The 24,039-nt window shown below is 30.4% G+C and overlaps 4 protein-coding genes across 15 annotated transcripts in view; 1 reads left to right on the top strand and 3 right to left on the bottom strand.

Annotated features, from left to right (window-relative positions):
* Window positions 1-616: 616 nt before the first annotated feature.
* LOC100642488 (ionotropic receptor 75a) lies at window positions 617-4,219 on the bottom strand. The gene is made up of 10 exons (XM_020863323.2): window positions 4,078-4,219; window positions 3,821-3,999; window positions 3,189-3,497; window positions 2,931-3,058; window positions 2,626-2,787; window positions 2,174-2,388; window positions 1,892-2,106; window positions 1,361-1,629; window positions 922-1,131; window positions 617-746 (listed from the first exon to the last, which is right to left on the bottom strand). The coding sequence occupies exons 1-10, from the start codon at window positions 4,217-4,219 to the stop codon at window positions 620-622; spliced, it is 1,956 nt and encodes a 651-aa protein (XP_020718982.2). The 3' UTR covers window positions 617-619.
* A 244-nt stretch (window positions 4,220-4,463) lies between these two features.
* LOC100647261 (pancreatic triacylglycerol lipase) lies at window positions 4,464-11,971 on the bottom strand. Of its 2 annotated transcripts, none has more exons than XM_048406759.1 (7): window positions 11,881-11,971; window positions 9,197-9,299; window positions 7,567-7,715; window positions 6,243-6,488; window positions 5,448-5,654; window positions 5,187-5,343; window positions 4,464-4,845 (listed from the first exon to the last, which is right to left on the bottom strand). In XM_048406759.1, the coding sequence occupies exons 2-7, from the start codon at window positions 9,241-9,243 to the stop codon at window positions 4,788-4,790; spliced, it is 864 nt and encodes a 287-aa protein (XP_048262716.1). In that variant the 5' UTR covers window positions 9,244-9,299; window positions 11,881-11,971; the 3' UTR covers window positions 4,464-4,787. The 2 variants fall into 2 exon arrangements, with proteins under 2 accessions (XP_048262716.1, XP_003396103.1); XM_003396055.4 differs by lacking the exon at window positions 11,881-11,971 and adding an exon at window positions 9,560-9,752.
* Window positions 11,913-13,789, top strand: LOC100647145 (cyclin-dependent kinase 7). Its single transcript, XM_003396054.4, has 5 exons — window positions 11,913-12,138; window positions 12,202-12,261; window positions 12,335-12,443; window positions 12,520-12,965; window positions 13,042-13,789. Exons 1-5 carry the CDS (start codon window positions 12,085-12,087, stop codon window positions 13,387-13,389), a joined length of 1,017 nt encoding a protein of 338 aa, XP_003396102.1. The 5' UTR covers window positions 11,913-12,084; the 3' UTR covers window positions 13,390-13,789.
* Window positions 13,790-18,186: 4,397 nt separating this feature from the next.
* The window catches only part of LOC100647024 (phospholipid-transporting ATPase ID), a 68,955-nt gene continuing 63,102 nt past the window's right edge, over window positions 18,187-24,039 (bottom strand). For 7 of the 11 annotated variants that reach the window (XM_048406747.1, XM_048406746.1, XM_048406753.1 and 4 more), the window contains 8 exons: window positions 23,748-23,924; window positions 22,497-23,238; window positions 22,227-22,419; window positions 20,969-21,120; window positions 20,515-20,867; window positions 20,047-20,272; window positions 19,726-19,961; window positions 18,187-19,644 (listed from right to left, as the gene is read on the bottom strand). In XM_048406747.1, the coding sequence (XP_048262704.1) occupies window positions 19,228-19,644; window positions 19,726-19,961; window positions 20,047-20,272; window positions 20,515-20,867; window positions 20,969-21,120; window positions 22,227-22,419; window positions 22,497-23,238; window positions 23,748-23,924 (2,496 nt within the window). In that variant the 3' untranslated portion in view covers window positions 18,187-19,227. The remainder of the gene's footprint in view (window positions 19,645-19,725; window positions 19,962-20,046; window positions 20,273-20,514; window positions 20,868-20,968; window positions 21,121-22,226; window positions 22,420-22,496; window positions 23,239-23,747; window positions 23,925-24,039) is intronic. The other 4 variants (XM_048406749.1, XM_048406750.1, XM_048406751.1 and 1 more) reach the window with 4 other exon arrangements.

Here is a 24,039-nt window from a genome sequence, read left to right as displayed (position 1 = left end):
CAAGCTTGTCGAACGATTTCGTGTAATTTGGCAAATTGCTCGAGTCACGAAAAGGAATGCATACAGCTCGATTAATCAATCATTCATTCCAATGTCCATTCGCAACGCGACAGTTCCAATGAAAACAAGCTAAGTCTCGCTATTGATCGAATTCCCGGTTACAGATCGACCGCGCTATTACTTGCATTATTATTATTCATCTGTGTCGCGGTGTTTTATTAATTTCCTGCCAAAGGCTGCCTAAAATATGAATTTCACGATAAGCTAGATATTAATGGTATCGTATTGGAAGAGAACATGGAAAGGCAACGGATTTAAAAATTAATTACGCGATTGAAGATAATAGTAAACAAGCTACCGGCTTCCTGCCCAAAATCTGTAATCAATATCGATAATTAATTCAAGATCTGGCCATATTTAAATGTATATTTTGCTTTAATATTTTGAAGAAACTACGCGTGATTATGGTTTTATATGTTTGACAAAGTCTAATAATTAAATGTAATAAAATACCGTATGTGCTATCTACAATAATTGGTAGGGAATCTTTCGTAGTTGTTCTAGCGACTAATCTGCAAATTCGCGCTTATGGCAATTATATCGTGGCGATGGATAAACTTTAGGGATTTTGAAAAGGGCTCCATTTACTAAAAAAGTTTCTCAGAGACTGATTCACGTTTCGTAAATATAGCAGAAGCGAAGTCCAGTCGATCAAGCGTTTCTTTTCCATCATGAAACTCGGAGGTCTAAAAAAGATTATTTTGAATAGTTTTTATACTGTCCTACATAGGTAGAATAATATTAACTAATTAATTAATGTTACTAATTGTACAAAAATTGAGAACTTTTCGGGCGAACAGAAAATAATATGTATATAGTATACATTTCGTATATTTCTCTTAAATGAAATTTGTAATTTACCGTGCTGGGAAAAGACAGAAGACGATATTCTCAACGATGCAAATGAGAATCGATAGAACCAGTGAGATACACAAGAACACGAAAATCGGTACAGCTTCGTGAATCGATAGAGGTTCAGCGATAAGTAGGTTGATCGGGCAAAATGGTTTTCTAGCCGCCCATCGCTTCAATTCGCGTTTCTGAATGCCAACGTTTTGAATTTTAATCAAGCTAAAAAAAGTAACATACGGATCTTCAAAAGATGTTTCATTCGATCTTCGTTCGAGTTTTAAATTTGTTACAGAAATTATGCATGAAACGTAATTTCAATTGATTTTTAAATACTCGGGTCTTCTCGACTTTCTAATTAATTTCATGTTCTCTCGATTGATGCTTTCGAATCGTTTCGAAGTACCTCTAATAGGTCGATCTACATTTACATGTATATTGACTTTCGTACCCTACTTTCATCAGTTCAGTAAAAGGGCTGTGATGCCTTGCATAAAATGCGAGGACAGCACGCAACACATGAACCTCCGTAAGTTCGCAGATACTTCGACGAGTGAACGACTGTTCGATGTACGGATAAGCTGAATCGATCATCGTGTGATAGGCTAAATGACCCTCCGCCACGCGATTAAGTCCTTCTTCTAGTGATAAATATCTATCCGACTCTGGTATTTTCGACCACCGATTGTCGTAAAAATATCTTACTTCTTTGTCTGGCACCTATTGCATAAAAATTTTAAAATTGAAGAAAATTTGTTAAATACCAAGTCTTTTTCAATAAAAATTTGTTCTATTATATGTATATATTATTTGTAGTATTATAGTAGAGTTACATTTTATTCCAAAATTATGTTCATGAAAATGTTAAACTGATTTAACAGCATCTCTATTTATTTAGGAGTTATTAAAAGATTATTTTATTTATTTTATTTTATTTCGAAATATTTTGTTGTTAAATATGTAGCTGCATAAGAGATATTACCCGAAAAAAGGAACGAATATACGACGTAGGCTGCACCGCAAGTTTCATATTGCTCTTTGCTAAACTAATCAAAGAATCATTCATCTTCTCGCCTCTGTTTTTCAAACGATTTGATACGACACTCGCCGAATAATAATTCAAAATTAATAAACCGACGAACAAGATTTGTAGGAATGCTATACGACTTGCGCAACGTGTTGGAACGAACGCAGAACCTGAATGAAAAAATATCGTGTCAAAGAAATCCAAAAACCTTGTTCGATTAATTCTTTCTTGATATACCTTGTTGGGACAAAGCTCCTATTGTGAGCAAAACGGAGAGGCCATAAATCTCTGTAGGAGTTTGCACGCCTTCTAATCTTAGTAAGATAACTAGAATTGTTGTCACGATTCCTATCATGGCCAGTATCACATACCATACTTTCACAGACAGGGGTTTCAGAAATTGTCCTGGTTTAATTTTCGTCGATGAAATCGTGCGGAACATAAAACACGACCTACGACAATGAGATATAATTAATCCGAATTTGGAAGAGAGAATTAGAATAGTGAAATTAGGATACGATGAAATTACAAAAAAAAAAGAAAAAAAAGAAGAACAACAGGAATTCTTGTACCTTAGATGATTATTCATGTTCATTGAAATACTATTTCTAAGAATGTTATGAATGCATATAAGATACAAGACATAGGAAACGGTATGAAGAAGTATGAAGAAGCAAGTAGTAATATACCGTATTGGCCAGACCGGTCCGATTATGTCTCCGTTATCTAATCTGCCGATCCTCATCGCTACTGGACTTGCCGAGAGATCTATGAGTTTCTCTTTGAAAGCCGCGAAAACAGGTCCGGAATTGTCGAATCTTCTTCGCGCACTTATTTGCACAATCTCCATACTGCAAAGCAGAGACCAACGAATGAATAAAAATTCTTTTGTTTAAAAAGAATCACAGATTAAGTGCATAGAACACATGCAGTTGAACGGAAACTGTGCTGCTAATAGAACTTATAAATTTATCGAATTTAATATAATTTTTACGTGAAATTGAAGATGTCAGACAAATGTTGTAACAATACGTAGAGAAATTTCGATCGCCCATATTTTGACTTCATGCTATATTGTAGCATCATCTCGTGAAAAGTCATGTTTTCTGGTTTAAAACCGATCTGTAAATTTCTTAGTCTATAGATTACTTTAATGTCTATTCTATCTGTCGAAGTGTACCATATATAAAATTTTAATTTCATTAATTATATTAATCAGATAATGATCATAGAAAGAACTGGCACAACTTACAACGACCCCAACTTTGAGTTTCATCCCGTGCAAATTCGATCTTCTTTCGAATTTCGATTCATTTAAGGTAACGTTTAATCCAGTTTTATTGTTCCACGTTCCAAAGCGCGTTACATTCATCGACCCTCCTCGATCTTTGCAAGGATTATATACATCGTACAAAATATAACTGTTCGCTGATGGCACAGCAATTATAACATCGGTAGAGATAGTGAACGCGTCATCGTTTAGTATTTCCAATACATGGCTCAGGTTCGAACCCAAAATTAACCATTTGTGCATTTCATCGTACATAGAATATTTAGTTGCCTATGTGCAGTAGATATTATGCACTTTATTTTAGTGTTTGATACTTGTGAGATTAGGACAAAAATAGAAAATGGTTCAATACATGTGAGATTAAGACTTTAGTGGTACAATAATTCCCCTTTCTTAGAACAATTTAATGCAATTAAACCTTTGAATTCTTATGAATATGTAAATTATTTTTAGGTATAACAATTCTTAAATAACTAGGTATACTTAAAAAGAAAAGGAAAAGATAAAGAATAGATTTAGGACAGTAATATAATGATATTAACATTTCAAACATTTATGGAAATAAGAGAAAATTCCGAATATAAATTACTTACTTCCACAAGGACGTTAGTGTGTCTCTTACGATCGCATCGAGAATCCAAAAAAACGCCCAACCAATTGTACTCCGCTCTTAAGACTTTTTTCACGTCTAATCGCGATTTATCCGTAGAGTTCAATATTGAAATATACGTGGTGTACATATTGTTGAGGGTTTTTGCGAGTTTAAAATTATCTGTTTTTAACGAAATAAAGATAAGATCCTGTGTGTTTAATTAAAAAGAAGTTTTATAGAAAACCTTTTGCTACGCACTTTCCATGTTGTCGCAAGAGAATCCAACGATTCTTTCCACTTTTCTGAATGCAAAGTAATCACCGATGAGATTGTTTTCATTAGCGCACAAAGTAGCAATTAATTGCACTATTAAAAGCAACGAAAAATACACTCGATTCATCGTACAGAATTATCTTCCGAAGGAACGTTTTCAGTACAACATTTGGTCGGTCTTGCGCTGATATTGTTCATGAATATTCTATTATCTTGTTAATATTGTATTTCTGCATTTATTAATCACAACTACCTTATATTATTAATACAACAGCTCCATATTTCTTCGTAAACCTTCATTTCATGATCCGTCTATTATTTCTGAATATTGTAATAATATTTGCTATAATGTGAATGACAAAGTACACAAATTTCAAAGTAACCAATACAACGTTTATTTCTATTTCATTCTGCAAAAGTACGCGAACGAGAGAAAGTGTCATTAACACGTGTCATTTTAATTAATATAATTTGTACTTTTGTTGTACGACATGAAATGATACCGGTTCAGCACCGATTTCGATCTCGTTCGTCCGATTAATTAAAAAAAAAAAAAAGAAGAAAAATGTAGAATTCGAATAAAATTGCGCACGCTGCATAAATAAAGTAACTTGTAAATGACTAGTACAGATCATTTTGATGCCGCAAATACAGGACCATCATCATGTAGAGTTGTTCCAAATGTCCATTCTCGCTCATTCTATTGCGAACGGAGGTACGTCGTTCGTTGTTAAGTAAAATTTTCCTCGCAACCTGAAACGATTAAGACGAAATTAAGTTTGGTAATTAAATGCATAATAATGTTCAATTCAATTTTATCAAAGTAATCTTTATCAACATTCCAGAACTTTATCATTTATTTAAATATAGTTTCTTTGTGATATAATTACTGACACATTTATAACGATTGTGTAATATGATAAATATTTCGTTAAAAGGAATAGAAATGAAACAAACAATATTGAACAGAAATTAAAGATGTTAAAATATTCTTCTATTTTTTTCGAAAAAGACAAACATAAACGAGGACCGTTTTTATTATGAGCTCTTCAATTTTTATATGACACAAAATCAAAAAAAATTAAATATCTTACGACGTGGACGCGTATTCTCCCATCAGAACAATCGGATTGTAATCGCAACGTCCCTCTATGTATTTCTCCCAATTTTCACAGGTTCTTGCTTTAAAACCAGCCGTACTGCCTATACTCTCTGTCATGTACTGATGAGCTCGCGAATGGCTGCAGTAAGCTGACAAACGTTCGACGATTGTTAAATTCTAATTAAAGTTTGTCAGGTGCACTGTTTCATAAATAATTTTGTTGGAAGCTTAATGAAACAAAAAAGATGTTTACTTGTAGTTGGTAGAAACGAGCAACCAGGTTGTGGAAACTTCCCATTGTTAGGATAAAAATCAGCGTGGCCAAGTGGAGCCAAAAATCCAAAGGCAGGACCACTCGTATGAATTACGTCCACGAATTGGGCATCGGTTGGATCTAATCTGTATTCTGGATCGACAATTCCGAAGACTGTTTCAAACAACGGACTAGCTGGATCTAGGCCTTCGAATCATATCACATCATATTAAAAATAAAAATAGATAACACAAATGTGCGATAAATTTAGCTCTTTACAACTGTGAAATTTTGTTATAAATAAACTATTGTAAATAAATTATTTAATATAAACATAATGATATAGTAATAAAATACAATAGTACAATAATAAAGAAGCAAAATGTAATTTAAAAAATATAGATTCGTGGATATGACTATATAACTTTTAAATTAAACGACGCTATAGAGCAGTGTTGTCCAATCTTTTCAAGTCACCAGCAACCCTTCGCTATACAAAAAATATTTTCAATAAAATATGGCAATTTATTTTTATTGTATATGACGATGCAGCTATATTAAAATAAATATACATGTTAAAAATATATATGTTAAAATGTAAACATGTATGTTAAAAATCTTCAACTATAAAATACCTTCAATTATATTTCAATTATAAAAAAAACTGTGGCAATTCCTTAGAAAATATTTGACGACATATTTTATTAAACGATATTTTTCTTAAACTTAATTTGGGTGTTATAGAGGGTTAACAAACTCTAAATTAACAATGAATACATCTTAATCGAAATATACCTGTTATTCTGCCAATACGTCCATCCAAGTAAGCTCCAGCGTATCCTGCCACGTGTGAGCCCAAGCTATGACCACTGATGTGAACATCCTTGTATTCAAGATTCGACTCGCGATTCAAAAATTCTAAAAAATCTCCAAGAAACTCGCCCACTTTCCGTGTGTTGTTTGCCGCTACTGGATAAACGTCGGCCGCCAAAACTCCCCATCCAACTACTATCACATTTACATCTTCATGAAGTAGATACGCTGTAATCATTCACGCACAATCGTATATAACTTTGTTCGACTAGAGTCAATGATATTAGAGATGATATATTAAAAATCGTCAAAACGTTGAAACCGTGACATTGGATTAAGTCTGACGCAAGTTCAATGTCAAGAAGCGTGCAACTACATATAGGGTGTTGCAAAAAAAGAGTCTAAAACTCTGTGAATTGATAGTATTTACTTAAAGGAGTAAAAAATATTTCACAAGGTAATAGAATATATTTTCAATAAATAAATAATCCATATATATAGAATTTAACCCAAATTAAAATATGTTATCTAGGATTACTATAACAAATGTTTTAAATAAAACAAATATTAGCAATCATTGCAGAATTGCAAGTGTTATGCAAATATAATTCACATGAAAGCCAAAATACCTACTAAGCAGTTAATTGTTGACGTGCTTGTGATACTTTCAGGAGTATGATTATTTTATGTTATGATTTCTTTCGTTTCGATGGTTGGGATAATGATGGACTAAAATGATGGAATAAAATTATTTTGCGAAGTAACGCAGAAGAAATTTAGGCGTATCTGGAATAATTGAAGAATATAAAATTGTTTTGCGACAATTTCTGACTACAAAATATACCGTGCAAGGACAAAGAAGGCAAAAAGGTAATACACATTTGTTAAGGAAATTTTGAAAAAGTTCTAAATCGAAATTTCTCACAGTTACGTCAGGAACTTAACGCGAGAGAGCAAAAACTTGTTAAGTGATCAATTAACTTGTTATCGTGCTGACCCTTGAACCTGACGACGTCGATTCCGTGTTTACCGAAACGGATTGACCCTGATTGTAATTAAATTTCACTGCCTCGGCACCATCGACATTTCTAGAAATTCCTTAGAACTCGCTTTTCCTTCTTCCTCTTTCATTCTCGTTTTCTCGGCCTCTACTTCGCTTCGTTTTAAAGCGATGCTAACTTTATTACGAATACAAAGTTTCATTAAATCGAAATTATAATTCGTACCACGAATAAGTATGATTCGATATTATGAGACAAAAAATTGTCTGTCTGCTAATTATCGAGAAAGGCTCGTGTTTACGTACCATCTATCAAACCTCGTACCCAGGCTTCGTTTCCGGTGTCACTAAATCCGTGAATAATGAATTTCGTTGGTCGACTTTCATTGAAGTGAGATGCGTAAAGAACCTCGGTGTTGTTTAGAAACAGCTGCTCCTCGCCAAACGGATTTTCTCTTTGCAAAAGGAAAGCTCTTTTATTATTTTAGAATTAAATTATTTTACAATTACATTCTACAAATTATTATTCTATTTATTATTATTATTCTACAAATTATCCTACAAAAATTGAAACCGCTAATAATACCAAATACTTCTGACTTAATGCTCTTTTATTAATAATTTCTCCTAACCTTTTAATATTACATAAATCCACTGTTATATGTTTTTCGAAATTCTCTTACATCTTTTTCCGATATTCTTCCTCGTCTGTAACGAAATCTTTGTGATTCTTGTTGTACCATAGCATACATAAAATGATTTAATCTATCAGTAAGCAAAAAAGCATCGGTGCTTCCTAAAAAAGTTATTATAATTTCGCATGTAATTTAATCATAGTCTATCTCAGATTCGTAGTGTCAAAATACCTTTCTTACGTTGATTTGCGATTTTTGTTTCAATAAAACGCTTTGTTTGCCATGGAGTTAATGATTCGAGTGGTTTTTATGAAACGATCTTCGAGAATCGGAACGAGGAATTCTCGAGGCGCCGCCATCGCGAGTGGCGCCTCAATTTTCCTTCCCGGTTTTAGATCGAGTCGATCAACAAGAAAAGGCAAAGCAGTGCAAAAAGAATAAGAAAAGGAGGCGCGTCCACGATATTCACGCATCGATGATAGTCAGTGGAGCGTCAGCGCTGAGAATAGAATTTGCCGGCTTGCTGATTGCATGTATCGTTAAAAAATTGATGCATCGTTTACGAACGACGAACGATAAAGCTCGCCTCTGCACGGACGAAAAATTCGCAGCACGAACCGCGCGTTGCCAAGGAGAAGCGCGGATTTTCTTTAACGTATCACGTTCGCCCTTGCTTCGTCTCTTCTCTTTCCCAAAATATCTTAAAATTAAATCTTGAACTTTATGCAGAAGTTGCATATTATGAGACATCATTAGTCTTTAACCGTTTCGCTATGGAGAGCGTATACGTCCTTAAATATCGAATAATCATATATTAAAAATGTACAAATATTTCTAATGTACAATCATTTTTATTTCCATTTATATGTGTTAAACCACAATTAATTAGTTTAAGTACTCGCAGTGCCTAGTTAGGATTTGTAAAAGCTGTCTTCATACTGTATGTCAAGAAAACTTTCAATTCTGAGGAAACTATAGTGAAAAAGTTAATATGTATTATGTTTAAGGAAAGAATGAGAAAATATCAAAAAAGAAAAAAATCGCTGTAATAGGTTTGTTCGAGACAGTAGAGAGATATTATATAAGAACTAATAAAGTAAATAAAATAGGAGAAATAAAGCATATTAACATTGTATATGACATAACAGGCATTAAAGAATATTAACACTGAACAAACTTCTTTCCTTTTGACGACTAGGAGTTATACCCTCGTGGATAACTATGTTCGCCTAGCTAACTTCAGTCATAACATATAAACTTCCTTTAAATCGCCAAACAAAAATACTATATGTTCTACATACCTGGTGTACAGATTGAACATAGCGGGATCACGGGTGGTCTTGAACATGGACTTGATGACCGATTGCACATCGTTGAACAGTGTGTTTTGTGAATGCGCGAACGCTAGAACCACGAGGAAACAAAATTTGTTGAAAACGAAATATAGAAGTACATTATTCAAACAGTCGCACACTCATCTTAACCTTAAAAAGATCATAAACTAAAGTCGATTATCATAAAGCTTGAATAAAATTCGGTAAGGTCACAATGAAGATAAATTCCAAATAGATTGAAATGTATATACAATAAGAAGAACGTTCGGTTCACTTTAGTAGTCGATCTTTAGTAGACGTTAACGAAAAGATCCACGTGACTTCGTTTACCTGACAGAACGACCACTAAAAGGACGAGAATTTTGACGGATGACATGTTCTCCGCGCGATACCGCTCGCCGTTGCACTGGATTACTACTGTAGCCGGCTTAGCAGTGGGCTACCATTCATCCTACTCGCGATTTCTCGTCTTTGATGTTCGATAAGCCCGGCAGCTATATTCATTTGTTTAATTAATACGACAGTTGCTCGAACGTGGATAGTTTCGAAAGTTGCTCACCCCTATCTCTTATAAATAGCCTTTCCAAACTCTTCTCAATTTCGTAATTCCTACTACGACTTCGTTATTCGAGAAACACTTTTTGCACTCTTTCGTGGGGAAAACGTACCGATTATCGCTTAGATACATGTATGTGTATTTGATTATACGTGAAATATTGGTTAGACTGTATATGTTGTGTTTCATCGTTTGAAACTGATATGAAAGTAGAAGACTACAAGGAAAAGTGTTTACTTTTTTGCTCTATGCAGAAACTTGACATGATTAAGTTCCATAATTATAATGTCTTGAAATTTTTGAAATGTCTTCACTTCTGAAACATATCATATACCACATACACATACATTATGTGATGAATCATTACAAATTATTTAGTTTTAATAAAATCTTTGTTTGTTAGCTGTAATCCGGCTTGACCCAATTACAAAAAAGGATTCCTATATTATTATTGTATCGGTATGATTGTCATTTGCACGAGTAACTAATGGAATTAAATTAAGGATATATCAATTATTGTAATTATTTATTATACTTGTTCATAGCATAATAAATAATAAATAAAAAACAAAAAATTTGCCAATAAAAAGTAAACACCTTCCATTTTTTCACTTGTACAATTTTATATTTAATATAGATCACAAATCACGATTACATACTTTTTTCTGAATAAAATATACATAAAAACTAATTATGTATATTAGTAATGAATATTGAATTATATCATTTCATTGCAATAATCGAATAACATAATCCTATTTGTTATTTGGCAAGTAGCTATATTAACGACGTCAAGCATAAAGATCAATACAGGTTACACGTATATTGTAATTAAACTATGAATGTTTACGCATATTTATGTATATTTTTATAAATACAGTTAAATATATGGAACCTAAATATCCTAATAAATAAATAAATATATATTTAATATTTTGCTGTAGATTTTTGCATATTTCAGTTTCTCATAAATGCATGAACGTCAGCAGTCTGATTATGAATACATTCATTAATGAATGAACAAATGTTTTGGTTTATTTTCATGATGATTTCAACGCAGTTTCTATACTGTTATGTTTACTTCGTTTATTTTCTTCAAACTATTCATTTCGTAATTTGAATGTCTGTCTCCACTAAAAAGTCTGATAATATTTTCGCAATAACATCTCTTATGTCTTGATGTTTAACATTTGGCAATGTGATATAGAAAGAACACATTCATTAAATGTGTAAACTTAAAGGAAGATGTCCCAAGAACGTCGTTAAATTTAGAAAGTTTAATTATGATAGCGCGACTATCCCTGCTTTACTATCGTAAATGGTTATATCGTTCCTTTCCTCTATGTAACAGTCGAATGATCTTGCATGACAATTATTACATTTCTCCTTTATCAGTGCTTTTTTTTATCTCATATTATACCGACTATTAAAAAGTTTGATTACAATGCAGCGCCGATGGTAATACTAGTTTCTTAACAATAAGTATATTTACTACATATAAAATTTTAATATTTAACATTTCTAAGTTTATCCTATACGGTTTTTTAATAATAATGTATCCTTGAAGAGCATCAAGGACAAAATTTTACTCCATAAGAATTTTGTTCTAATAGTAGCGTATTAATATCATTGCAATGTTATCTATAATTGCGAACAATATCTAATATTGGATAATAATAAGAAATTCAGTTGCATTTGTGTGATTTTATTGAGTACTAAAGTAAAAGGTTATGTTGGGGTGAAATTTCGCTTATCATAGCATTGACGTTATTTGATGATAACTTTTAAGTGTTAAATGTATGTTAGTGTTTCATCATATACAATTATTTGAATACATAGGAGGACAAAAAATGTAAAAACATATATAAACGATATATAAACGATAGTCATTAATAATAGATTATCTATTTCTTTTGACATAAAACAAAAAGAAATATTTAAAATTTTTCATATCCTGTTTCAAAATAATTTGTTAAAAAAGAAAGGTCTTTTAAAGTATTAGTAAAGATTAAATATTATTAATTTCTATATAAAATTATTATTTCTATATCAATTAGAATATCCCAAAATTATATTACATATTTCAGTTAAATACCAGGATATGTTCAAACATGTGCAAATTGGCGAATACAGCGACACGATGGCACGAGGACACGACACAAGGTTTTCATATACGTTTCATTTTGAAGCACATTGAACGAAGTACGCTCATGAATGATACAAGATAGATTTATTATGTAAAATATTTTTAAATAATTTATTTTTGAAAAAAATAAAAGTATTATTATATTTAGTAAATATGACAGAAAAATTGCGAAGATATGAGAAAATTGATTTCTTAGGAGAAGGACAGGTTAGTTAAAGATTATAAACTTCGTTATTAATATCGTAAATATATTTATGAATTTTATTTCAGTTCGCTACTGTCTATAAAGCCAAAGATATTGAAACGTCCAAAATTGTTGCTGTGAAGAAGGTTTGTTATTTCACAATGATTTTATACGCTGATCAAATGTTAGTTCTTGAAGTGTCATTTATGACAATTTCAGATTAAAGTTGGAAGTCGCGCAGAGGCTAGGGATGGTATAAATAGAACTGCATTACGAGAAATTAAATTATTGCAAGAATTAAAACACGATAATGTGATAGGTTTATTAGGTATATAAATGTATACATACGTTGCAAGAATTTATATTATGTAGTCAACATTCATATCATGTTATTGATATTTTAGATGTTTTTGGTCACAAGTCAAATGTCTCCTTAGTATTTGACTTTATGGATACAGATTTAGAGATAATAATAAAGGATAGTAATATAGTATTAACAGCTGCAAACATTAAAGCATATATGATCCAAACTTTACAAGGATTGGATTATTTACATTATAATTGGATATTGCACAGAGATTTGAAACCAAATAATTTACTGGTTAACTCTGAAGGTGTTTTGAAAATTGGTGATTTTGGTTTGGCCAAATTTTTTGGTTCACCTAATCGAATAAACACCCATCAGGTAGTAACAAGGTGGTATAGGTCACCTGAATTGTTGTATGGTGCGAGATTATATGGTACTGGAATTGATATGTGGGCAGTTGGTTGTATATTAGCAGAACTGTTATTACGTGTACCATTTTTACCTGGCGAATCTGATCTGGATCAGCTTACTAGAATATTTCAGGTATATCCTCTTTATTGTAACCTAAAAAAGTTCTTAATTGCAATTATTTTCATATATTTACATACATCATTTTCAGACATTAGGTACACCCACTGAAGAAACATGGCCAGGAATGACAGAATTACCAGATTTTATCCAATTCAAACCTTTTCCTGGTACACCACTAAAACATATATTTACTGCTGCTGGTGATGATCTCCTAGATTTAATTGCTAGTCTATTAAATGTAAATCCTTTGGAGAGATGTACATGTGATCAAGCTCTTCAAATGCCATACTTCAGCAACAAGCCTGCACCAACTCCTGGACCTAGATTACCGCTTCCTACATCTGTAAAACGTCAGCCAGAAGAGAAGCCCAGTTTAAAGAGAAAACTACTGGAATCGATGGATGGTGCTACCCTTGCAAAAAGATTACAGTTTTAACCATAAATGCAATTAGACTTAATTGTAAATTGTTACAAAAACAATTCATTGTTATTGTTTCCTTACTAATTTTACAATGAATAATCAATATAATATGCAATAGAATGAAGCAAGGAGATAGAGACTGATTCAATTTGTACAAATGCATAATATACAAGTAAATTCAAAACATGAAATATAATATTAAACAGCTACAATGAATTACTACGGTAATATATGATATGCAATTTAATAATATATTTTTACAAAATTATTATGTAACTAAAATCAAATAAACATCCATTTTGTACGTTATTAACATTATATATCCTTGAAATAAATGTGGCCTATATGTATACAAAATTAAAACAGGATGGGAATGTTATAGGCTGAAATAATAATACATATTTGAAAAATACAACATTATGCTGCATTACTTTTTATTAACTTAAAAACTAGTAAGAAATGTTTGATACGTGAACAATTTTGTAACTTGTGAAATATTAAATTTCGATAGCATAAAGAGGTGAATCGTTGATAACAAATTATTAAAACTGTAATCGCATTTCGCAGCTTTCCCTGTAGCGAGATTAATTATTCATCTTTCGCAATAAGTACAAACATTACCAGATTCTCATTTACTCGCTCTTGTCTCTATTTGACGATGTTCCACTATTTCCTTTCTCAAGAAAAGTATAAAGTATAAATAATGTTCCTTTAATATATCCGCTTTGTGGACAAAAAGGACACATTTATCATTTTTGCTAAATCTGATGATTTTGCATTGTCCATCTGTGATGAGCATGCAAGTAGTTTTTTACGAGTACCGCTCACGACTGATTGCATCTTCTCAATCAGCTTCTAATATCCGTGCATGATTTCAATATACATGTATCTATTACACACATACATAAATCTATTCAATACTGATGGGTAACAAAAAACATAATATTTTGTAAAGATACAAATTGTACATATCTTATATTAATGCACATATTAACATGAGTTGGCTACCTCTGAAATTGATGAAAAAGTGTTTCACATTAAAATTATGTTACAAGAATAAAATAAATTTCATATTTTAATATATTACATAAAGCTATAACAAAATTTCTTGTATTATACACATAGTTACATTAAAAGCATAAATTAAGACGACGTGTGCATTTAAATACTGAAGCAACATTTAATATTTGTTTTATATATTTTGTTAGATTCTGATATAGAGGTGAAAAGCTGGGAATTCTATATAAATAAAACGTGATCATTTTAAGATGTGTTAGAGGATTACCACCTGTTAGCATACATCTGCGATATATTATACATAAATGATAAAATTAAACCCGGATTTTTCAATTGAGTTTAAACGTATTATATTTTTTCGGAAATATCAAGAAGATTTACAAGTGCTTCAAATTAAATATTGATGTCTTCAAAGGTAAGTAATCTTTTAAAACATCTTAGAATATGCAAATAATAAATTCATTCTAACATATGGTACTGTGGTCCCTCTTATTCAGACTGAACTATAAGTAATAACTATGTAACACTTTTTGTAATGCATAACAAGCATAATATTTTTTTTTAGGAGTATATACTATTATTTGCCAAACTCAAGGTAGTGAAAAAGCATGGAAATTGTTATCATTGTCATTTTCAATTTAGATCATAACATAAAAACGCAAGGATATTTTTGAAAGTAAATAAAAGAAGAAATAGTATTAATACAATTTCATGGAAAAGAAACAAAACTTCTACAGAGATAGTTTTTAGATCTTAGATATTACTCATTTTTTACAACACAAATTTCTCCTCTTATGCGAGTTATTTACACATAAAAAATAATACACTTAACAATGAGAGTTTGCTGTACATGATGTATATACTTAAAGCAATGTTTAAATTTACAAAATTGATATTATACAGATATAGTATAAAAACAGAAAACACTGTTTAACACAATTTACAAAAAGTAAATCGTCCTTGTATTAATACATTTGTCGAAAATACAAAATTAAAACTATCCCTTATTATTTGTGACGAACCGTTAACATGTAACTGAATATATGTTTGAGCGCAACAATTCTAAAGATTGCAGAAAAATGAATTTCAATTGATTGATCAATATTTTGTTCGATAAGTTAATTCATTTAAAGTCACCACCGCTTTCAATGTCGTATAATAATGTGATAGACACATACATACTAATTTTCTATCCTGCGTGCATTTTGTAAGGAACATTGTATTCGATATCATTAGTTTCTTTTCATATGCCCTCCTGCATGGCCCTACACATATAACGTGCGTGTATAACTTTCTTCATTTCAGTAGGGCTTAAATTTTATATAGGATGCATTGTTTCATACATAAAAGTAGAATATATTAGAAATAGTACATAGGACATAGTATCAAAATATCAAATGAAATAACAAAATTCCTTCCATTATTAAACAAATAGAAATAATATATATATAATTAATTTAAACTAATAAACATCCAAAGGGAATAAAGATATTATTGATTATATGTAATATTTTTATATCTCTTTAATTACTGTTGTTAAATATATTATTGTCTTGTGTTAGCATCCCACGAACACGTACTTGAAAAACTGTAGTAAAAGATTATTTATCGGACATGAAATGTAATGAAGATTAAACAATTGTACATGATACAAGTACAATTGCTTTCTTCTTTAAATTATACTATGTCCTAAGCAAATAGTTTTAAGCAGTAATCGATGCGCAGTCTATAGAGCACATGCAGCAGACAATTTGCTCTTGCACTTTGTTTCTAGACATTTGATTCAGTATTTAAAGTAACATATATAACAACTTATGCAACCAACAACATGTTATGACTACTTTATAATGCTTATTTTCCTTAATTTCTTATTTTTATACATTAAGTCAATGTATACCAGGATTTTTAAATAATATTAATATATATATATTTTTTAAGTTTAATAAATTTTCCAATACGTTAAATTAAAAGTAGACGAAAGTAATGTATACATTTTATAGTAGCAGCATTTAAATGTATGTAGAACATAGTATATAAAATTTTTTTAATATAAAAATAATATATTTTTTAAATCACAATGTTATTTCATATTATTTAAAAATCTCAGTATTCACAGATTTTAGGACAAGGATGTTTTTTGCAAATGAAAATGAAATTATACCCATTTAGGGATTTAAAATAAGTAATACATACATTACAATATAACTGTCCGTAATAATAATATCACATCTCCAAATACTACTTAGCACAAAGTATTACAAAATAAATGTACATACATATAAATGAGTTTCGACAAAAAATATAGGCGGTGCATTTTCTAGGTAACTATGATCTTTCCTTGGGTATAAAGAAGAACATATTCATAATTTCCCTAACACAAACAGTTTACTGCGTTATTTAATAAGATCATTTTGTTTTCAATATTGAAGATGATTTCACAATTTTGCTTTATAAATATTCGTAAAATTATTTTTCAGTCCATTCGTATTATTGAAAGTCTGACATTAATTATAAAAAAACGTAATCAATACTTCACATCATGATTGATACTTATCGCTTTAAAAACACATAACTTTCAATTTCAAAGTAAACGGAAATATGGTTATAGTGAAGAATACTTGTTACATTTAAAGTTACGTATTGAGTTCTTGACATTAAGATATATCAATTCATTGAAACTTTTTACTTTCCCGTTTTATGACATTCCTGCGTTACATATATATGTTATGTTTACTCCTAAAAGCAGAAGATAGAAACGCAACAGTCTCTTGAATTAAACGTTTTCTTTCTCTCAATTAATAACTTTGGATCGGTACGTAATACGATACAAGTGGAATTTATACAAAGACAGTAATTAAATAATTTGGTACTATTAACATATAATTCATAAAGAGAAGAATCTAGTTACACATATAACATACGCCGTCTTACATAAACGTAAATGAACAAAATATCATTGCAATGTGAAACACTCTGTGTAGCTTCTTGATTAGGCACAATGTTCGAAAGCAATAAATTCCTATTTATCTGTTTAAATAAAAAAATTCTTTGTGGAACACACTTTCCCAATACAGACTATATCTCCCTAGAATTCATATTAATATTAAAAGTAGAAATACATATTTCATTGCTACTACTGTTTTTTACTTTATTATATCATATATATATATTCAGTAGTCAGTCCAAGGCAAACATTATCCGCGATAGTATAATATAATATAGCTACTATTTTCATATTTTTTTTAAATTGATCTACCTATATATTACTTTCTTTTAAAAAATGTATACTTAACATTTAATATAATATATATATAATATATATATAATATATATCTATAATATATATATATATAAATAATATATATACTATATATATATAAATATATATATATCTCTTTTTAAAATATTTACAGTCACTGTTATGATATAGTAATTTTAATTGTTTCTTGTGTATTCATATTTTATAAAGGCAATTATTATCATAACTATAATCCTTAACATATTACATGTATTGTGTAAACATGTTTTATGTTCATACTAGGACAGTATATAATACAAGTAGGGATATTACATGACTTTGACACCTTTACACGTATGTACACAGGGAGTGTCATGATCATACAAATCATAATTTATCTTATTATTGCGTTGTATTTTGATGTTAATTTTTAAATAAAAAATATTTTGTTTATGTTTAGAAGAACATCTCCAGTTTTACAAGAATTCTACATTCTTGTGATTACGTTAGATTTTGAAGTATATCTTTAAAAATATTTCAAATATAAACGTGCTGGATGATGTTGATTTGTCATTATCATGACTTTATTAAATTAACATTTCTATTCACAGTAACAAGTTAACAAATAATAGTAAATTGATTAATTTCAATGAATGGCTAAACAATTAATATAGACAGCAAGTAGATAATAGCAGTTCCTATCATACAATGGCTTTCAAGAAATTTGATTCCTTTTCCTTTTTTCACATAATAAGCAAAAAATGCATAATCATAAATCAACCTGTGCATTTTTCTTCATGTGTACTATTTGAGAATTTTTCAGAAGTCATTGTCAATGGCTCGAAGAATTCTTTGAATTTGAGATCCTTTTTATTCTAGACTCTTTATAACATAAATCTCATGTATCAGATTGAAGTAACTTATTTAAAATATAATTTTTACACGTACAAAAATGATCAGATTTATAAACTAGTTGCTACTTAATTTCATTTTGATTTAAGAAAAATCATTCTAAAGTTCTGCTGTTGAGGAACTATATACATATATAAAAAAATATATAAGTAGTAAAACTAACAAATATATATTTAAAAATATAATTAATCTATCCACAGTATAAAATTTTTCTTAAGAGTCTAGAATAATTATTGATCATATAAAAAATGCATTGTATTAAAATAATCTTTAACTAACAATAGCTTCTGGTGAAAAAAGAAATAGTATTTTTTAGTAGATACTAGTATGTAAACTTTCTTATGCAAACAATTAATGCTTTATTGTCATATGAAATTCGATTACTTAAATTTTTGAAGCATTGATACAGAAAGATTGAATCTAATAAGCTAGCAGATATTTTTTAGTTATTGCAATGCATACAAGTACATATAATTTTTGTGTCTTACATGTAACAAGAACATAATGTAAATATAATGAAACATCATGATCTAATATAGTATTTAGAAAATTCGATTGGTGTTGAAATAAAAAATTAATTTGCAAAAGAATGTTAATTTTTGTTTATATTAATGTTGCTACGGCTTCACAAATCATTCATCCGAAATTTAATAGATGGTAAAAAGACTTACAATATAATGTCCAAATTATAGATTAATAGTATCCAATGTGTGCGAATTTTTGGATGCATTGTCCTTTGGTGACGTAGTGGCAACACTGACTTGTTTACTGGTATTGTTCGTAAACGGCATGGCGAACTTAAAATCTGCACCATTCGGTAATTTTCGCATAATTTTGCCAGATGTAATGAGTTTGCCAAAACCTTCTTGATGCGCGAAAGCGTATCCTGAACGAAGAGATCGTCGTGTTCGTCTTGTAGATGGTGTACGAAGTATATCTTGACTTTGGCGAGAGCGAAGTTGTGCCAATCTCTGCTTAAGTCTAACTCTGTCAGACAATGTTGGTCTTACATCTATGAAGAAGAATCTCCATGACAGTACAGGTATTACTAATATGATACACGAAATGACTGCCGTGAACCAAAATGTCGCTTCCGACATTGCCTAAAATTATGTACCCAAGTATTAATATATTATTATTATTAAAATATTTAATACAACAAATATTTAATACAAATAACATACCATTGTAAGACTGCCAACATAACTACCACCTATGACAAAGTTATAGAAATAATCTAAAATAAAATACCAAATGAGCGAGCCCCAAACCATAATATGATTAACAATTGTCCAATATGATGTATCAAGGGCTATTTGGACAGTCACGACTATGACTAATATAGTAGCTACAACACTTCCTAGTAACATATGATCAGAAAGTACATAGCCCTTTGGTGATACTCCATCCTTATACGTTCCTAAAAATATATTCAATCATAATCTTAATTGAAATGTTTTAATTTCAAAACATAGTAAAAGGGTGGATATATTATTTACACTTACCATATGGAACTAAAAATAATACACAGCTAGCAAAAAATCCATGTATAGCACTCCAGCAAAATTCCTTTTTATTAAAAAGTAAATTTTGTAATCCGGGTGCATAAAGTTTTGGGTACATTAAACTATTTTTATCATTAACATCTTGATCAAATATACCGACTGCCATTACGGGTAATGACGTATAAAAGAGGTTGTAGACAGAAATATACATAGGATCAAATACAGTCTGCAAAGAAATAAACATTTGTAAGAATGTATCAAAAACTTATCCTCCAACCAAATTTCCATTTTATAAATGTTTGAAAATCAGAATAAATTAAAAATTTGTTCAATTTCCCAATACTCGACTTTGGAACTAGTTGCTCAACAAAGGAATTTTGCGAATCACATTCGCCTTAGTCTCATCATTTTAAAATTATAAAATACATAATAGATATAGATGAGATTATGAATAAAATAAATTTATACCTGTGCGCTAAATCCACAGAAAAAGGCAAACCAGATGTGACATAATGTAAACGCAAAATTCTTATAAAAAAAATATCTAAGAAATTTGCTCATTCTATAGTATGACCATCTCCCATGAACGAGAAGTAATCTTTCCAAAAATCTAAACTGTCCTATGGAATAGTCGGATGCTAGTACAGCTTGTAATCCTTCTTGCCCACTGATGCCAACACCTATATGAGCTGTTTTTATCATTGAAACATCGTTTGCTCCATCACCAATTGCCAGAGTCACAGCATTTTTATTTTTCTTTATTAATTCGACTACCATTGCTTTTTGTAAAGGAGTTACGCGACAACATATCACAGCTTTACCTAAGAATTTAGAATGTACAATGTTATAATTATATATAATGTAAATATAAATAATTTTTTGTAATAAATATACGAGAATTTTTCTAAATAAATATACATACATTGGCTTGATACATCGAGGAAAAGTTGCTCAAGTTGCGGATGTAATGCATGAACTAAGGAATGCCCATTAATAACCACCGCGAATCCTGTTGCTTGTTCCATCTCATGCTCATCTTGTTCATCTCTGCTAGGATTGTATTCAGTATCGCTGCTATATATAAAAAATATAAAGTTTAAATGAAACAAGATGACTTTAGAATAAAATATGATTTACATTAACAGTGCTTTCTTAGAATCAAGTTTCATTTTTTCCCGAAGTTATCAGACTTTTAAACTCAACCAATGGTAAAATATAATATACAATTACTTGCTGAGAAAAAAAAGAAAAAAAAAAGGAAGAAATTTAATTTGTTTCATTGAATATAAAAATGATGCGTATTAATCATAAACAATACACACAGTGCACTGTATCATGAACTACTGATATAATAACGTGACATAAGCAACATACTTTCGGTGTTGTTGTTGTTATTATTATCATTATTACTAAGATTAATTTTAAGCATACAGAAAGAGAAGGAGTGAGTTTCAAGCACATGATAATTATCATTATTCATTTCGACTAATTAATGTTAATACATAATTATAGGATATTGAGAAGTACAAAACAAAAATTGGAGTATTTGAGAAAAAAACTGATACCTAACTCTACTATACTCAAATGTCTACATCATAAATAGAATGATCGACAAGCACGAGATAAATAGATTCTCAATATTTTTCTATAATAAAAAGAAAGCTTGAGAAAGAAAGTAATTGATAGTATACAGAACCTTAACATCTGTATATATATATGAATATCTTAAAATTTACATGCAAATATATAATTTAACTGTATAATTGAAACTTAAATCAATTTAAATATAATAAAATTTATATTGTTGCATATATGATAAATTGAATTGACATGTATTGGTGCAATTTAACTTATCAATACTTTTGGAATATCATATTGCATGCTAAAGAATATTTAAACTAATTGGTACTTATTAATAGCAATATTATTGAGAATGCATAATTCGTGATCAATGATTTTTTATATCGAATCTTATTATTTGAACTTAATATTGAAGACAGAAAATCTAGATCTGAAATATTTATAAATTCTTAGGCATAACCAGACGAAGAAAGCATTACACAGAACATGATGCCACATTCAATATGAAAGAGAAACTTTTAAAATAAATGCGTTAATTAGTCAGATTGAGATATGGAAAAGGTTAATGATTGGTACTCCGTCTCTTTCATGTGCCTGACCTTTCCTTGTCCCACCTGAATGTGACAACGGAGAGAGTTGGCCGATTTTGATGACCAGAAGTTGTTTTGATAGTTTCCAAGTATCGCGATAACTGATTTTCGACACCGTCATAAGTAGTGGAGTCTACTATAAAAACATCTGTAAGATCATCTGTCAGCAACTGGCAGGAATAGCCAATATTGATAGCTGTTTCTGTATAAAAATATAAAACAACATTAATATTTATTTATGGTGTGTACAGCTTTAAGATAATGATTTTAAGACAATACCTTGTTTGTCACCAGTTAATACCCAGATTTTAATACCAGCCAGAGCTAAATTAGCAATAGCTTGAGGTACACCATCTTGCAACTTATCTTCAATGGCAGTAGCGCCTAATAATGTCATATCCTTTTCTATTTCTTCATAAATCGCATCCAATTTATCATCCCTATTTTCTTGACTCATGGCAGCTTCTTGATGACGTTGCTTCCAATCATTGAAAAATTGTTCATCTAGATCTCTGACCGAAAGGCACAATGTTCGTAAGCCCTCACCCGCAAATTTATTAAGATGTTCCAATGTTTTTGACGTGATATCCTCACTGCCTTTTTTTAATCGTTCATAAATAACATTGTCCGCTCCTTTGCAATATAGCCTAAGATGTCCGTCCTTCCTCAAAATTACAGACATTCTTTTCCTAACATTATTAAAGTCCAAAATGCAAAGTAGCTCGTATATTTCACGTTTTCCCATAACTTCAATTGTTATACTATTTGGAGATCTCTCTTTGAATACAAAACCAAAGTTTCTAGCGGCAGATACAAGGGCAGCCTCATCTGGTGACTGTGCTTGATATTCTAGCTTGCCGTTTTTTTCTTCCGGCATAACAGTATGACAAAGTGCCAACAATCGAAAGAAACTATGAACATCTTCGTTATTCCCTCTTACAGCATCGAGTAACGCAGAATCATAGAACTTGAATTCCGGTTCATAATCCTTGTTGAAGGAGAAATCCAATGCTGGGAATGTCTGTAAACGTATATTAAATTACATTTAGAAACGATTTTTTGTGCGCTACAATGTGTTAGTATGACACACAAAAGATAGTAAGTATGTGGAAAAGGAAATGTTAGAAATTAAAATAAATACCTTGCCTCCATATAAATAGATTCGGTCAAGTTGGCAGACACATATGAGATATTATAATTTTATAATTCCTTTAAAGCATTGTGAAAATTAATGTTCAACATTTAAGCACTTTAAGAGCAATTGAATTTATTTGTAAAGGAAAGTAGGGTACTACGCATGCATCTAATGTATTAGAAAATATAGACAACAATTGGAAAGCAACAGTTAGTAATTGCTACATACTTGCAAAGCCAAAACATTTGTTAAATTTTGTACGTTTAGTAATTCTTTTACAACGTTTCTAGCTACCATAGCATACAGATAGGATAACAACAGGAAAAAATAAGCCGAATAATGCATAAAATTTTCTCCGTTTGTAGAAGAGATGTGTTAATTATTGTCATGCGTACAGAAAGTTTATGTGGAACCATCGGACTGCCAATTGGGCCTGGCTCTCCAATTATATTGGATATCCTATCCACCTGTTCCAGTAGACGTACGTTTGGACCACTTATAGGTGTATAAACTTGAACAAATTCTTGTCCATTTTTCCATCGCATCGTAGGTGTTTGGGCAGCTTTGTTCGTCTACATGCAGCACACACATGCTAAGTGATGTACATGAAAACTTATGCAAAATATGGCCAAACTGTGAAATGATTCTATTGTTTGCATTTTGTTACCAAGAAGAAATTACAGAATT

Source organism: Bombus terrestris, chromosome 6, assembly GCF_910591885.1.
Source record: "Bombus terrestris chromosome 6, iyBomTerr1.2, whole genome shotgun sequence".
NCBI lineage: Eukaryota > Metazoa > Arthropoda > Insecta > Hymenoptera > Apidae > Bombus > Bombus terrestris.
Note: the sequence above shows the minus strand (reverse complement) of the source record. Positions and strands in the feature narration are given on the sequence as shown.

Excerpts from the sequence above, each read along its gene's own strand:
- LOC100642488 (XM_020863323.2), bottom strand. The coding sequence starts at position 4,219 with ATGAATCGAGTGTATTTTTCGTTGCTTTTAATAGTGCAATTAATTGCT. Across the intron at positions 2,389-2,625 it reads GGACCGGTCTGGCCAATACG|GTCGTGTTTTATGTTCCGCA; the intron begins GTATATTACTAC and ends TCATTGTCGTAG. Across the intron at positions 1,630-1,891 it reads ATATTCGTTCCTTTTTTCGG|GTGCCAGACAAAGAAGTAAG; the intron begins GTAATATCTCTT and ends TTTATGCAATAG.
- LOC100647261 (XM_003396055.4), bottom strand. The coding sequence starts at position 9,605 with ATGTCATCCGTCAAAATTCTCGTCCTTTTAGTGGTCGTTCTGTCAG. Across the intron at positions 6,489-7,566 it reads GGTACGAGGTTTGATAGATG|CGTATCTACTTCATGAAGAT; the intron begins GTACGTAAACAC and ends GAATGATTACAG. Across the intron at positions 5,655-6,242 it reads ACGTATTGGCAGAATAACAG|GCCTAGATCCAGCTAGTCCG; the intron begins GTATATTTCGAT and ends TATGATTCGAAG.
- LOC100647145 (XM_003396054.4), top strand. The coding sequence starts at position 12,085 with ATGACAGAAAAATTGCGAAGATATGAGAAAATTGATTTCTTAGGAGAA. Across the intron at positions 12,139-12,201 it reads ATTTCTTAGGAGAAGGACAG|TTCGCTACTGTCTATAAAGC; the intron begins GTTAGTTAAAGA and ends ATTTTATTTCAG. Across the intron at positions 12,444-12,519 it reads TAATGTGATAGGTTTATTAG|ATGTTTTTGGTCACAAGTCA; the intron begins GTATATAAATGT and ends TTGATATTTTAG.